At 43.0% G+C, this 13109-nt stretch overlaps 1 protein-coding gene across 7 annotated transcripts in view; it reads left to right on the top strand.

Annotated features, from left to right (window-relative positions):
• The window catches only part of TMEM132B (transmembrane protein 132B), a 409478-nt gene that overhangs the window by 357881 nt on the left and 38488 nt on the right, over positions 1-13109 (top strand). For 5 of the 7 annotated variants that reach the window (XM_038574739.1, XM_038574742.1, XM_038574741.1 and 2 more), the window contains one exon: positions 6461-6604. In XM_038574739.1, coding sequence (XP_038430667.1) covers positions 6461-6604 — 144 coding nt within the window. Of the gene's footprint in view, positions 1-4587; positions 5024-5736; positions 5760-6460; positions 6605-13109 lie in introns of those variants that run through there. The other 2 variants (XM_038574744.1, XM_038574743.1) reach the window with 2 other exon arrangements.

Raw genomic sequence — 13109 nt, 5'->3', positions numbered from 1 at the left:
ATTCTTACACTTTGGTTGAATTTAACTAATTTATTATTGTTGAAGCTATTCTACACAATAACTTACTTTTGATTTAATTTCATTGATTTTCTGTATTGTTTTCTCTTTCTTAGATGATTCTTTTCTACTCTTTATTTGTAAAATTTTGTCACAGATGCCATCATAAATCAAGAAAAACACTGAGATAGAATTTTTCTAGCCACTAAAATTGTGGCTCAAATACACGAAGAACTCTAAGAAATTCATTTAAAAATACAAACAGACAAATAGAAAAATGGAAGAATAACTAGAAAAATAACACGCAAACAATTCACAAAAACGCAGATGCAAATAGACAATAAAAGTATGAAACAAATGTTCAACTTCCTTTTAAGTTCAGAGAGATATTAAAGTAGCAACAATGCCATGTTTTTACCTTTCAATACTAACAAAAAATTAAACAGATTGATCCTATAAAATGGTGCAAGGATATGGAGCCACAGTGTCATGTATTACTGATCAATGTGGAAACTGCTACTATATCATTGAGAAACAATCTGGCAGTACTTATTAAAATGAAAAAATGTGCATGCCCTTTGGGTTTTTGTTTTTGTTTTAAAAGTTTATGTATCATGGTATGTTTGCCACAAGTGAAGTTAACCATCTGTCATGTTACGTTGCTGTTACAACATCGCTGACTGTATTCCCTTATGCTGTGCCTTTTATTCCTGTAACTTCTTCATCCACTCTATTTATTCCTTTCTTTTTTCTGCTTGTTTTGGATTTAGTTTGCTTTTCTTTTCCTAATTCCTTAAGGTGGAAGCCTAGGTTATTGGTTTGAGATGTTTCTTTTTTTCTTCTTTTTTATAATGTAGGCATTTACAGCCATAAATTTATCTCTAAGTACTACTTTTTCTGCATCTTGTAAGTTTTGGTATGTTGTGTTTTTCCTTTCACTCATCTCAAATCATTCTTCCAATTTCCTCTGTGATTTCTGCTTTGAACCATTTATTTTTTAAAAGGAGGCTGTTTAATTTCTCCATGTTTGTGGATTTTCCACATTTTGTCCTCTTATCCTGTTCTACTTTCACTCCATTCCTATGGGAGAACAAACTAGTGAATTTTGTTTGCGTTATTGTACTTTTCAACTCCAGGATTTCCATTTGGTTCTTTCGTTCATAATTATTCATAATTTATATTTCTTTATTGGCATTCACTCATCGCTGAGACACCTTCCTCATACTTCGGGTCTCTAAACATGATTTTCTTTTTTAGTTCTTTGAATGCATTTGAAATAGCTGGCTTAAAATATCTGCATCTTTGTCTAGTAAGTCCAACATCTGGGCTTCCTCAAGGACAGTTCTCTTGATTACTTTTTGTCCTATGCCTGGGCCATACTTTTTTGTTAGTTTGCATGTCTCCTAATTTTGTTGTTGTTGTTGAAAAGTGGAAATTTTAAATAATGTAGCAACTCTGCAATTAGATTGTTTCCTTTCCCCTGAGTTTGTATTTATTGTTTTTTGTAATAGTTTGTTTAGTGACTTTAATGAACTAATTCTGTTAAGTCTCTATTCTTTGTTGTGTGTGGTCTCTGAAGTCTTTGGCCCATGTGGTAGTCAGCCAATGATTGAACAGAGGTTTCTTTAGACCCTTGGAATTAATAAGTGTCCCAGTCTTTGCCAAGAGCTTCTCTGTGTGTTGGGACATGCTTTCTATAATAGCCAGGTATTTGACAGCTCTGCCTTAGCTTTCAGTTCCTGCTTTCATAGAACCTCAAAGTCAACAAGAAGTGAGAACTTACAGACTTGTTAGGTCCTTTCTGAGTATGAACACAGTCCTGGGCATGCACACAGCTCTAAGTTAATCATGATCTTATAGATTCCCCAGGGTAGGTATTAGCTTTTGGGAGCACCTGTGGGCATCTCATTCATCATCATTCCTTTTAAGCTGTTAGGTTAGTCTGGTTTTTTGCACCAGACTTTTTTCACCACTCAGAGGCAGCTATGAAGTTAAACAATTGCCTACAATTGCTTTTAATAAATACTTCTAGGAGAAAAGCTTTTCACACTGTGTGAACTCAGAGTGAAGTCAAATACTGATAGCCTTGCAAGTGGGATCTGCCAGGGAACTATAAGACAAGTTGAATAATGGCAATTCTTTGGGAATTAGGGTGTAAAAGATCCCAGCCCTGATCTCTCTCCAGTGGCTTTTATACTGCAAAGCTTGTGCTTTTGACTGTGAATATGGGCTATAATTTTTTAAAGCTACTATGGGGCTAAGAAGTAGGGATGGGAATAACCAAGTTAAAATGCCACAAAGTTCTCTTTCTTTAAAAAAAAAAAAAAAAAAAAACAAGATTCAGATGTTTTTCTTGAATAAATACTCTCCTGGTTGCATAAGCCTTTGTTTTATTTCCAGAGTTCTAAAAAAGTTGATTTTAACTTTTTTCCCCAAGTTTTCTCCTTGCTTTTATGGAGAGAATTTTCAGATATCCTTACTCTGCCATTTCCACTGATGCTGCTGTAGTGTGCAACATTAATGGAAACTCATCTTCATAAAGGAATATAAATATGCTTTCAAGACATAAAACCTAGAGCTTGCACAAATAGGACAGAATAAAAGGCTTATATTTTGATAGATGGTGAATTTTTAGCAGTCTGTGGCACCAGGGGATGATTTAAATGTAATATTTAACAAGATAAATTGTTTTCTTATTGTGTCAGAAGCAAGTAGGATTGCCTTTGGAATTTTAGAGAGACCATTGATGGACATTGGAAAACATGGTTATAAAAATCTCAGCCACCTGTGCAAAAACTAAAAGAAGAAACATGGTTGCAGAGGTATTTAGATAAACTCACAAGCTTGGATCAGTTGTGATTGGTTGTTATGAAAAATAAAGCCACCTCCCTTGAAACTCAGTTTAGTAAAATTATTGTGGTGTCTTCCTTGAAGGCTGTGAGCTTCTACAGGGTAGAGATTGGTGTTCATTTTAGAGCCAACATGTTGCCTATTCTCATGTGTATTTGTCAAGACTTTCAGTTGTAAATTGGCTTACAATTCAAGTTGACTTAAGTAAAACAGTTTATTTCATGTATCTAATTTCCAAAGATAGAAGACACAGATATAGCTGGATTTAGAAACCCAGAAATCTTTCCCAGGACTCTGTCTTATCCTTCTCTTGTCTTTGATTTCCATTGTTTGTATTTCACTTGAATCAGTCTTTGAGGACACGACACTGGCATACCCCAATGGGCCACATTCGGTGTGCTCCTCTGTGAAGCTTGACTTGGCCATCTGAGGTCAGCACCATCTAAGTCACCTTCATTGGTAGTAGAGTGGAAGATTACCTAAAGGAAAATAAAATGTTTTTTATTACAAACAGAAGGCTGAATGGATGTTCAGCATCCGTGAATGCTCATAAGGCAGAATTAATGCATGCCCATTAAACACAGCAAACACCCATATTGCTTTTTTTTTTTTCAGTTGCATTATGAGTAGAATTTAGCCATTTGTTCTGGAATCATGATATAGTCTCTGTTCTTTGTACACATTGTAATCATGCCCACACCCACACCACTATCCCATCTTTAGTGAGCTCTCATCTCAACTTCTGCAGTGCTTCCTGCTTCCTGTCCTTGCTGTACTCCTTAAATATAAAGGTACATATACTTCATGCCCCTGGTGAGAATGGAATACTTAGGAACGTGGACTAGAGTTACATGCTTTTGTAGTTAACTAACTCCTTGAGAATTCATCCAGAGGAGAGGGCATATGTAAAAAAAAAAAGATCCCAACTTATTTTTACATCTTTCTTAGATTGGGTTGGCATTGTTTACAGCTGTTCATTACAAAGTTGATTTTTTTTTATTGACAAGTAGCTGTTATTTTTCAGGTTTGCTATCAGTGAATAACAAATCTATAGACTGGGAATAATGCAAGGAATTATCTTGGAAGGGTTGTTGAGTAAACTGAATGAGCAATTAATTACATGTAAAGTACTTAGAACACTGCCTGTCATCATCATCATTGTTATCACTCATTGACTCCATCTCTTACCCATCTTCAGGTTTAAGGTGGATAATGAGGGGCTGATTTAGAAAATCAAATGTGGACCCACTTAGTGCCTGAGCTGAGACTAGGGGCTCCGAGAGTGAAGGGAGCACTTGAAATGATTATCTGTTGGGTTGATTCTGGTGGAGCCTACTGTTGAGTATTCCGAGGATCTCGCTGCTGTGGCCCAGTTTCCCATCGGCTTCTCCTGTTGACTCTTTCTCTTTGGACAAGCGTGGAAGAGCATCTTCACTAGAGTCCCTTTGTGAACCTGCCTGGTGGTTCTTTCATTCATTCATTCATAGAAGCAATCTCTCATAGCATCTACTGCAAGACCTACAGTTATTGAGCTCTTGCTGCTCATTATATGCCAATGAGCATATAATGTTCTAAGCTTTGCACATTTTCATTAAATCTTGATGGTACGTATTTTTATTATCTCTGTATTCCAGGGATCTCAGGCACAGGGAGAAGTAAATAACTCGTGGCAGACCTGGTAGTGGACTATAAAAAGCCATTTACACACTCCTACTCCACTGCCAACTCTACTCCAGATGCCCACTTTCCCAGCCTCCTCTGCAGGTGGGCTGGCCGTGTGACAAGCTTTGGACTTCTGATGAAAAGGAGCAGGCACAGCAGGTGTACTCTCCATCCTGCCTTCTCCCTGTGTAGACAGTGGGCAGATGGCTGGTGTGACGGATGCCATCTTGCTACATGAGGAAGTGGTCAAGAGAACGGCAGAGAAGTAGCCCTGACCTCGGGGAGTCACTGGACCAGAGGCAGCAGCCACGGTCCTCCAGACTCTGGTTATGTAAGAGGCATAATTAGACCCGTGTTGGATCACTTCACTTGAGTCAGGTTTTCCATGACTGCAGATCCATTGGAACAGAAGTTGGGCCAGCTTCAAACCGAGACAGTCCAGTTCCAGAGCCCACACATGTGACCTCTCTTCTGCACACCAGATACCATCCCCGGTTCTGTAGAGGCAACACAGGTCAGAACAAAGGGGGCTGAGACACTTGGGGAGTTTACAGTCTAATGAGTCATTAGAGATGGAAACACAAACACAAGATAAACATAGGGTGAGCTGTGGTGGTCATTACTGTGCAGCACAGCTAGGGCAGCGTTCATTCACACTGTGGAGGGCAGAAAAGCCCTATTCCTCTGAAGAAGTGGGCATGGAGGCTGAGATGGCCGGAGCAGAGGCAGGTATGGTGGAGGGCTCTGCATGGGTAAGAGCGGGAGGCATGCTGAGTGTGTGCTACTGTGGAGAGAAGTAAGAGAAGTCTGTGAGGAGGAACAGGAAGAAGGGTGAGAGAGCCGGAGGGTGGGCCAGGGTCAGATCACCACTGGCAGGGAGCATGGGCTTTATCTTAAGAATAAACAGTAGGATGCTTTCAAAGAGTTTGAATCTAGGAGAGAAATGATCTGAATTCTATTGAGATGAAAAAGAATCTCTTCAACTGTCATGGGGAGAGTGAACACAGGACATGGGTTGGAGGCCGTTGTGGCTGTCCCAGTGAGGACAGTCTCTCTGTGGGGGGGGGGGGGGGGTGGTGGCCATGGAGATGGCAAGAATGTAACAGGTGAGACAGAAGTCATAAAGGTAGATCCTACAGGACCCCAGGGATCGGCAGAGGAAGAGAGAAACTAACATGTTCACAGATCCCTGGGCTAGAGGGGACTGGGGGCACATGGAGGCTTGGTGGGGAAGAAGGATCCTGGGTCAGGTCAGGGGTGCAGAGGTTGATATTCTGGGACTAGTTAGTTCTCTTCTGTTACTTGTGCTCTTATTTGTCTTCTTTTTAAAATATTTTATTTGTTTATTTATTTGAGAGAGAGATATGGGGGTTGGGGAGCAGAGGGAGAAGGACCAGCAGACTCTGGGCTGAGCTCAGAGACCATGCAGGGCTCAATCCCACTACCCTGAGATCATGACCTGAGATGAATCCAGAGTTGGCCACTTAACTGACTGAGCCATCCAGGTGCCCTATTATTTGTCTTCTTAAATTGAAACTGCACTGAGGGCCATGTTCATTGTTTTAATAAGCACAAGCTATATCACTTACCAAGTGACCCTTGAGTGGAGATTTGGCGAATGTTGGAAGGCACCCTGTGCAGCGTGTGAGCCTGGTTTTAGGCTGGGATGTGGGGTGGGGTGGGGTGGCAGGAGGGATTGTGGGGGGATAGGATGATGCCCCTGCCCCTGGGGGTGGAGAAGGAGGTCTAGCCATCAGGCTTCCTGAGCTCAGGCTAGGATGAAATGCTCCCGACTCCGGAATTGCAGTGTCGCACGACCTGGGAAGTTGGTCCACGCAGACGTGGTTTTAGTGGCAGGGCATGTGCTAAGGTGGAAATGGTCTGGCTGGCGGCCCCAGCCTGCTTGTGGGCTTCCCCGTGTGTGACCTACACCCTCTGCTCTCCTGTGCAGGACACGGAGGTGCTGAACACAGCTGTCCTCACCGGGAAGGCCGTGTCGGTTCCTGTCAAGGTCGTGGGCATTCAGGAGGACGGCTCCGTGGTGGACGTGTCAGAGGCTGTGGAGTGCAGGTCTGCGGACGAAGATGTTGTGAAGGTACAAGGGTCCTGACCGTCGGGCCTGCCAGGGGTCCGGTCCTCTGGGGGCCCTTCCCTTGGTCCCAGGGTCTCATTGGGCTGGAGCGAGGGTGACCACACCAAGGACTGGAGGGCTGACCCCTCTAGAGGGGGCCTATCTATACCCTCCCCACAGAGGGGACCCCCAGTCTCTTGAACAGAAATAATTTTCTTCCCCTCCTTTTGGTCATGAGATAATATTTCCCTCATTTTAGCAATCCACATGTCATCTCAATGTTTGCCAACTTTCAGTGTAAATAATATTATTTACACAACATATTTTCTTCAAATGTCTCAGTTTTTCAAACTTAAATACTAATTTAGCCTCTGAAGGGAAGGAAAAAATCTTCCTCTATTCTTCATGTTCTTCTAACTGGACTAAGAATTAAATTGACATGAGATAGATTAGCAGGAGGAAAAAACCAAAGGTTTATGAAGTGTGCACAGAGGTCCAGTCATTAAGTGGGATACCTAAAAAAACCAGCAAGGTAGGCAGTTTTTGTGCTTTTTCCACCAAGAGACAGTGAATCTGGGAGGACTTGAGAAGACAAAACTTCACTTTGGAGGCTTTAGTTAGTAAGGCATTCTATCAGACAGGCACTCTGACCAATTCAGCTAAGGCGCACACCTAGGAAGACATTCTAGAAAGAATGTGGACTGGGGTAGTAAATCAATAAAAAGTAACAAGGGATGTTTATACAGCTTTCTTGTTTTTCTTACAACTTTCTCTAAATTTCCAAGCTTGGTGATGAGGATGTCTCTTTACTTCCAGGTACAAGGAGGGCACCTTTCACATGGGAAATTTTGGGGTGCTGACGGGAAGGGCTGAGTGTCCTTGCACAGGTTATGTCTAAGTCTTTTATATAAAATAACCAATAGGCCCCTACACTTCGTTATAAAGATATTATAGCCCCTGGTCTTAATATGCTAATTTTTTGTTAATATACATTAAAATAGATGACTCCTAAAATAGAAGTCCTTCCAAGTGCCTCCTAACTTAATTTGAGTACCAGTGAGATTCAGCTCACAGTTTGGGTAATCTGGCCATGAGGCATTTCCTCTGGGTTCTTCGTTTTAATTAGCTGTATTTATGACTCCAAATTCAGCCAGGAATCAGCCCGTGGTTTATTTCATGTTCTTTGCAGGGGTCTGTGTGAACCACCTCATTTAGAGTTTCTGCTGGTGTTTTCTTGGCACTCTGCTTGGCCATTTCCTTTTGCAGCGGACACCTCCTGGAGGAGGGACTTGGAGCTTCTCTCTCAAGTTGCCAAGGGAGCCCCCAGGTCCCATCCATTCATTCTAGAAAAAACCGTACTAGGTTCTGTCTTCCTTCACATTCTGCACGTTCCTATTTAGAGGGTAAATGAAACTTGGTTCCAGGCTGAAGAACTCCAGAGTAGATAGAAAAGCCTCTAGGGTTCTCCTCATGGTAGAAAAGATCTGGGAGGGGCTGATTGCTTCTCATGGTGGCCTACAGGAGGCTGTGCCTTAAGCCAGAGATGGTTTTTTGATAAAGAAGAATTGATGTGTCTGTGAGGCCTAATTAAAAAAAAAAAAAGTTAATCCTTAGGAAACCCAAATTTGGCACAGCCTGCTTCCTGGGCTTGGAATGCTAATTCTCCCTGGAGACAGAAGGGGGATTGGCTTCAAAGCACAGGCAGCCTTGCCCTGGGGCTCCTGGCGGGCCTTGTACTCTGTGGGCAGGTTTGATTAAACAAATCTAAAGCCTGCTGTATTCAGAGTTTGGGAAGATCTGAGCCAAGTCAAACTAGCTCCACCACACAGAAGGAGAAATACTGATGGTGCATTGTCCTTGATTGCCTTTGACCATGCATGTTATTTACTGTCCCCATGCCACTCCAGAGGGGGAAACGATGGTGTGGTTGGCATATGGAGGTGGCTCTGGGTGATGGCAGCCCAAACAAATGGCCCACATCTGCAGCCTCCTACACCTGTACTCCCTCCCAAGAGCCTAGGGTCCCTCAGGGTGGGCCACCTCCCCCCTCCACCTCCAACCTGAAGAGCTCTGTCCTCCAGTACTGCCTTATACTCACTTGTTATCCAGACACAGAAGTGAACTAGAAATATCGTATCCTCTGCCCAGTCTGATAGATACATTACCTTGGAAGACAACCGTTTGGGGAATTTTTTTTTTGTTTTTGTGTTTTTGTTTTGTTTTGTTTTGTTTTGCTTAACTTTCACTTTTGTGGCCTCACAAAGATGGAGATTTCTTCAAGCAAATTATGATCTTCAGAAGAACAAAGCAGAGTGAGAAGACCATCAAGCTCAGGGCTGCTTTTGAGACTTTTCAAGGGGAAAGCCAACAGAGCCAGGTTCTGTTGCAAATCCTGGGGCCTTAGTCAAGCGAATGGTGTTAATTAATTGGCTGTGGTATATTTATCATGGCTTTAGTGTCAATATTTGTAGCAAATGTCACCTCCACTCCAAGACAAACAGCATCACCCACAGAGCTGCACCCTGGCCTCAGTGTCCTCTCAGGGGCATTCCCAACCACGGGGGACATTTCTTAGTACCTCACGGGGAGGACCACCCCCCCCCCGCCCCCCTTAGCCTGCACAGGTGTCATTCAGTTACTCCTTCATGGTTGCAGAAAACACTGTATACTCCCCAGGGAGGATCTTGCGGGGTGCAAAGAAGATATTTGGTGCCTTGGAAGTTCTGTGCATTGGGACTATGATTTAGGTAAGGGGAAAAGTGTGAATTTAGGAAGATGTGAATTTTAAACAGATTGGCTTCTTTGACTTGGGATTGAATGACTTTGGGGGAATACAGAATCTGAGGACATAAGTGACTTTGAAATTTGGAAGCTTGGCCAAATCTGGCAAGATTGGGAGGGATAAATTTTAACTTCTATGTAAAAACCATACACACAGAAGGGGGTGCATCTTAATAGTAGTGTATGTATATATGTGTGTATCTATTATTTAATTTTTTGCCACCCTCTAAAAATTGTCAAATTCACGTAGAAATCTGGGTTTCTAGCTTCTTATGAAAATCACAAGGTCAGGTTGCTTCCTGGGACCCTCATGTGGAGCTGACTGGAGGGTACCCCTGTGCATAATGCCTGGGCCCTCCAAATCACCACACTCCCCACCACTCCCTCTCACTCCCCTTGGAGGCTTGTGGGGATTTTCCACTTCTTGCTGCACTCCTGCTGATAGTTATCTGATAGGTTTCAGAGGAAAGCGAGGCATGTCTTGTACCCTGGTTTCTGATAAAAATCCATAACAAATGCTAGCTCTTAGTCACCCTGATGGAGAATTTTGTGTCTTTCTAGGCATGAGAACAACCCTGGAAATTGAAGTATCTTCTTCTCATGGGCGTCAGGGGCGTGGAGGGCCCTCAACGTCTGTCACAGAGAGATGCTTGGAGGATGCCTGAGTGTGTAGCCTGGTGATGAGTAGAAAAGGCCCAGGGGCGAGGTGAAGAGGGATACAGGACAGCTCTCTAAGGCTTCCAGGGGCAGAGAAAGGAAGCCTCTCTAGCTCACTATAGAGAAAGAGAATGCAGAGGTAGTGAACCCTTCCATTAAGATTTCAGACAGAGGACCTCGGCTCATATCTCATATCCTGACTCCGCCTCCCTCTCTATTTGACCATCCCTTATCTGTAAAACAAGGATGATAATGTCACAGTGTGGAACCTTCCATAGGGAAAGTCAGTGTATACAGCAGAACAGTAATAAAAGTAATCCTGAATGAAATCCCTGGGAGAACACCTGAGTTCAAAAAGTTCAAAAGATAGTTGATATTTAAAAAAAAAAAAAAGTCTTGCTTTTGAGCTGCAGCCAAATCTCCTGGGGCATTGTCAGTCAAGGCTAGTTTGAAAGGGAACATTGGGGATATCTACATAAATTAGATTGGAGCAAGGTTCGTGGTGAGATACGTGCCCCTCTCTTATCCTTCTTTCTTACAATTTCTGAGAGAAGTATCATCAGATGGCATCCCCCAGTCATTGTAAGCACATATAATTAAATTTTTGCTTGTCAAATCTTTACATTATAGAATCCCAAGATGGAGTTTTGGGGATGATTAAATACGTTTTTACCTAAAGGAAGCCACATAGTGCTGGATCTATAATAGATCAATAAACATTTTATCTACATACCAACATCCATATTCATATCTGTGTATTTTAACCCCAGCTTGATCGCAAGGTCTACAGAGTCTACAACTTTGTTTTATTAACAATGTCCCCCACCCAGCCCTAAGCAGATCTGGAACATAGTGGGGCTCAGTAAATATTTGTAGAATCTATTAACAAATGAATAATGAATGAATGCTAGAGTTTCTCAGAGATGGAACAGGACAGTGGGCAAGAGTGGTTGCCTGGTGTTTATTGGAGCATCTCCAGTGGATTTCCTGTTACTGGAAATCTTCAAAGAGCATGGGGGAGAAGGACGTGGCATTGGGTAAAACCTGGCCCTGGCACTATAATCCAAGGCTTCTTCTGTTCTCATGGGGAGGCTCTTGTCCCACCTGCCCATGGACACTGGCGGGCAGGGCGATGTATAAGGAGCCTTGGGAGCTACAGAGGTGGAACTCTATGAGTTTTGTCATTGGGAACTGACAGCTGAGGAAATGGGCATTAGTAGTTAAGATTTGTTGAGAACATAGTAGGTGACAGGTACTATTATAATGAGGACATTAGAAATACTGATCCATCTTGTCTTCACAACAAGTCTTCAAGGCAGGTGATATTCCTACCACCAAGTTTGTACATGAGGAACTGACATGTGGACAGTGGATGTGGGGACAGAGTTCCCACACAGCAGCCCCTGGTCATCTGGAATTGTCATCTGACGTCGTGCAGGGCAGGGGAGCCCTCCCATGAACCAGGAGCAAAGCATCATTCTGTGGCTTTCTTATCTGGAAGTCTGTGATAATGGACTTTTTCTAAGTTTGTCAAAGACTTTTGTTTTCCACCTCATCATTGAAAGGTGGTTCTCTTGCTGCTGTAACAAATTACTGTCAATCTAGTAGCTTTAAACAAAGCACATTAGTTATCTTACTGGAGGTCAGGAATCTACAGTGGATCTGTGGGGCTGTGTTCCTGTCTCCTTGCGTTTTTTAGCTTCAAGAGGCACCTGCATTTCTGGCTGTGGCCCCTCTGCCATCTTCAGGTCGGCATTAGAGCATCTTTCAACCTCTCTCTCCCTCTCTCTTCTTTCTCACCTCTAGTTCTGTCACAGTGTTTCTGACTCCACCCTCTTAAGGACCTTGGTGATTATATTAGGCCCACCTGGATAACCCAGGATAGTCCTTTTATCTAAAATCCTTATTTCAATGAACTTTCCTGTGTGTACTAGGGCTACCATAATAAGTTCCCACAAACTCAGTAGCTTAAAACAGCATACATTTCTTTTCTCCCAGATCTGGAGGCCAGAAGTCTGAAATTGAGCTATTGGCAGGACTCCACTCCCTCCAGAAGCTCTAGGGGAGGATCCTTCCTGCCTCTTCCAGCTTCTGGTGGCTCCAGGTCTCCTTGGCCTATGGCTATGTCCCTCTAGTCTCTGCCTCTGTCTTCACTGAGTCTTGCCCCTGTGTCTCCATATGGCCTTCTTCTAAGGGCACTTTGTCAGTGGATGTAGGAGCTGCCCTCACTCAGAATGATCTTACCTCAGGATCCTTAATTACATCTTAAAATTCCATTTCCAGGTAAGATCACGTTCCCAGGTAGCAGGGGCTAGAACTTGGTCACAGCACTTTGGGGCCATAAGTGAGCCCCTGACACCACCACATAAGGTAACACATCCCCAAGTGCTGGGGATTAGGGCGTGGACGTCTTGGGGGAGGATCTTTATGTTGCCCACCACAATGTATTTTCTTGTCTTTGCTAAGTTTCTTTAAAGGTCCTCAGAAGAAGGAAGAAAAATGCAATTTCCATGTTGTAATTATGATTTAATCTTTGACTGTATGTATATCCTCCTGACACAGTGATGGCCTCATGTCCTCGTGTGTTGGTAATTGTACTGTTTGTCAGTGATCTGTGGTCTCCAGAGCCACTGCAGCCAGCCACACATGGTCAGCAGGGGAGCAACTCATTCATGCTTGGAGAGAAGTAAATGTAAGCTCCTGCTGGTCTTGAAGATGGAGCCCTCCATCTTTTTGGCTGCCATAATTAAGTTCCCAGCCTTCTAGTGTCAGCTGGACTTGCGATAATGAGATGCTAAAGGCCTCATAAAAGGGCATTAACATTTTAAAGTCTTCTCTGCCCCAGGGAAGGATCTTGTTTCCAAAGTTGGTCTGTGAGGAGTAAAGGAAAGTGGTGGAAGTGCTGTAAAAAATATAAAGTTTTCTGCTGCTTGCTGAACAATGTATGGGGAGCTGGTCACTAAAGAAAACCGGATGTCTCCTCTGGAGGACATCAGCTTTGATAGAGTAGCTGCTTTTCTGGATTTGGCAGCACCTATGAAAGGCCATGTGAGCCCATTTTCCTTGAGTGTTTAATTTGTAAAGAGGATTC

The sequence above is a fragment of the Canis lupus genome, chromosome 26 (assembly GCF_011100685.1).
Source record: "Canis lupus familiaris isolate Mischka breed German Shepherd chromosome 26, alternate assembly UU_Cfam_GSD_1.0, whole genome shotgun sequence".
Taxonomy (NCBI): domain Eukaryota; kingdom Metazoa; phylum Chordata; class Mammalia; order Carnivora; family Canidae; genus Canis; species Canis lupus.
This window is presented reverse-complemented; position numbering and strand designations above follow the sequence as displayed.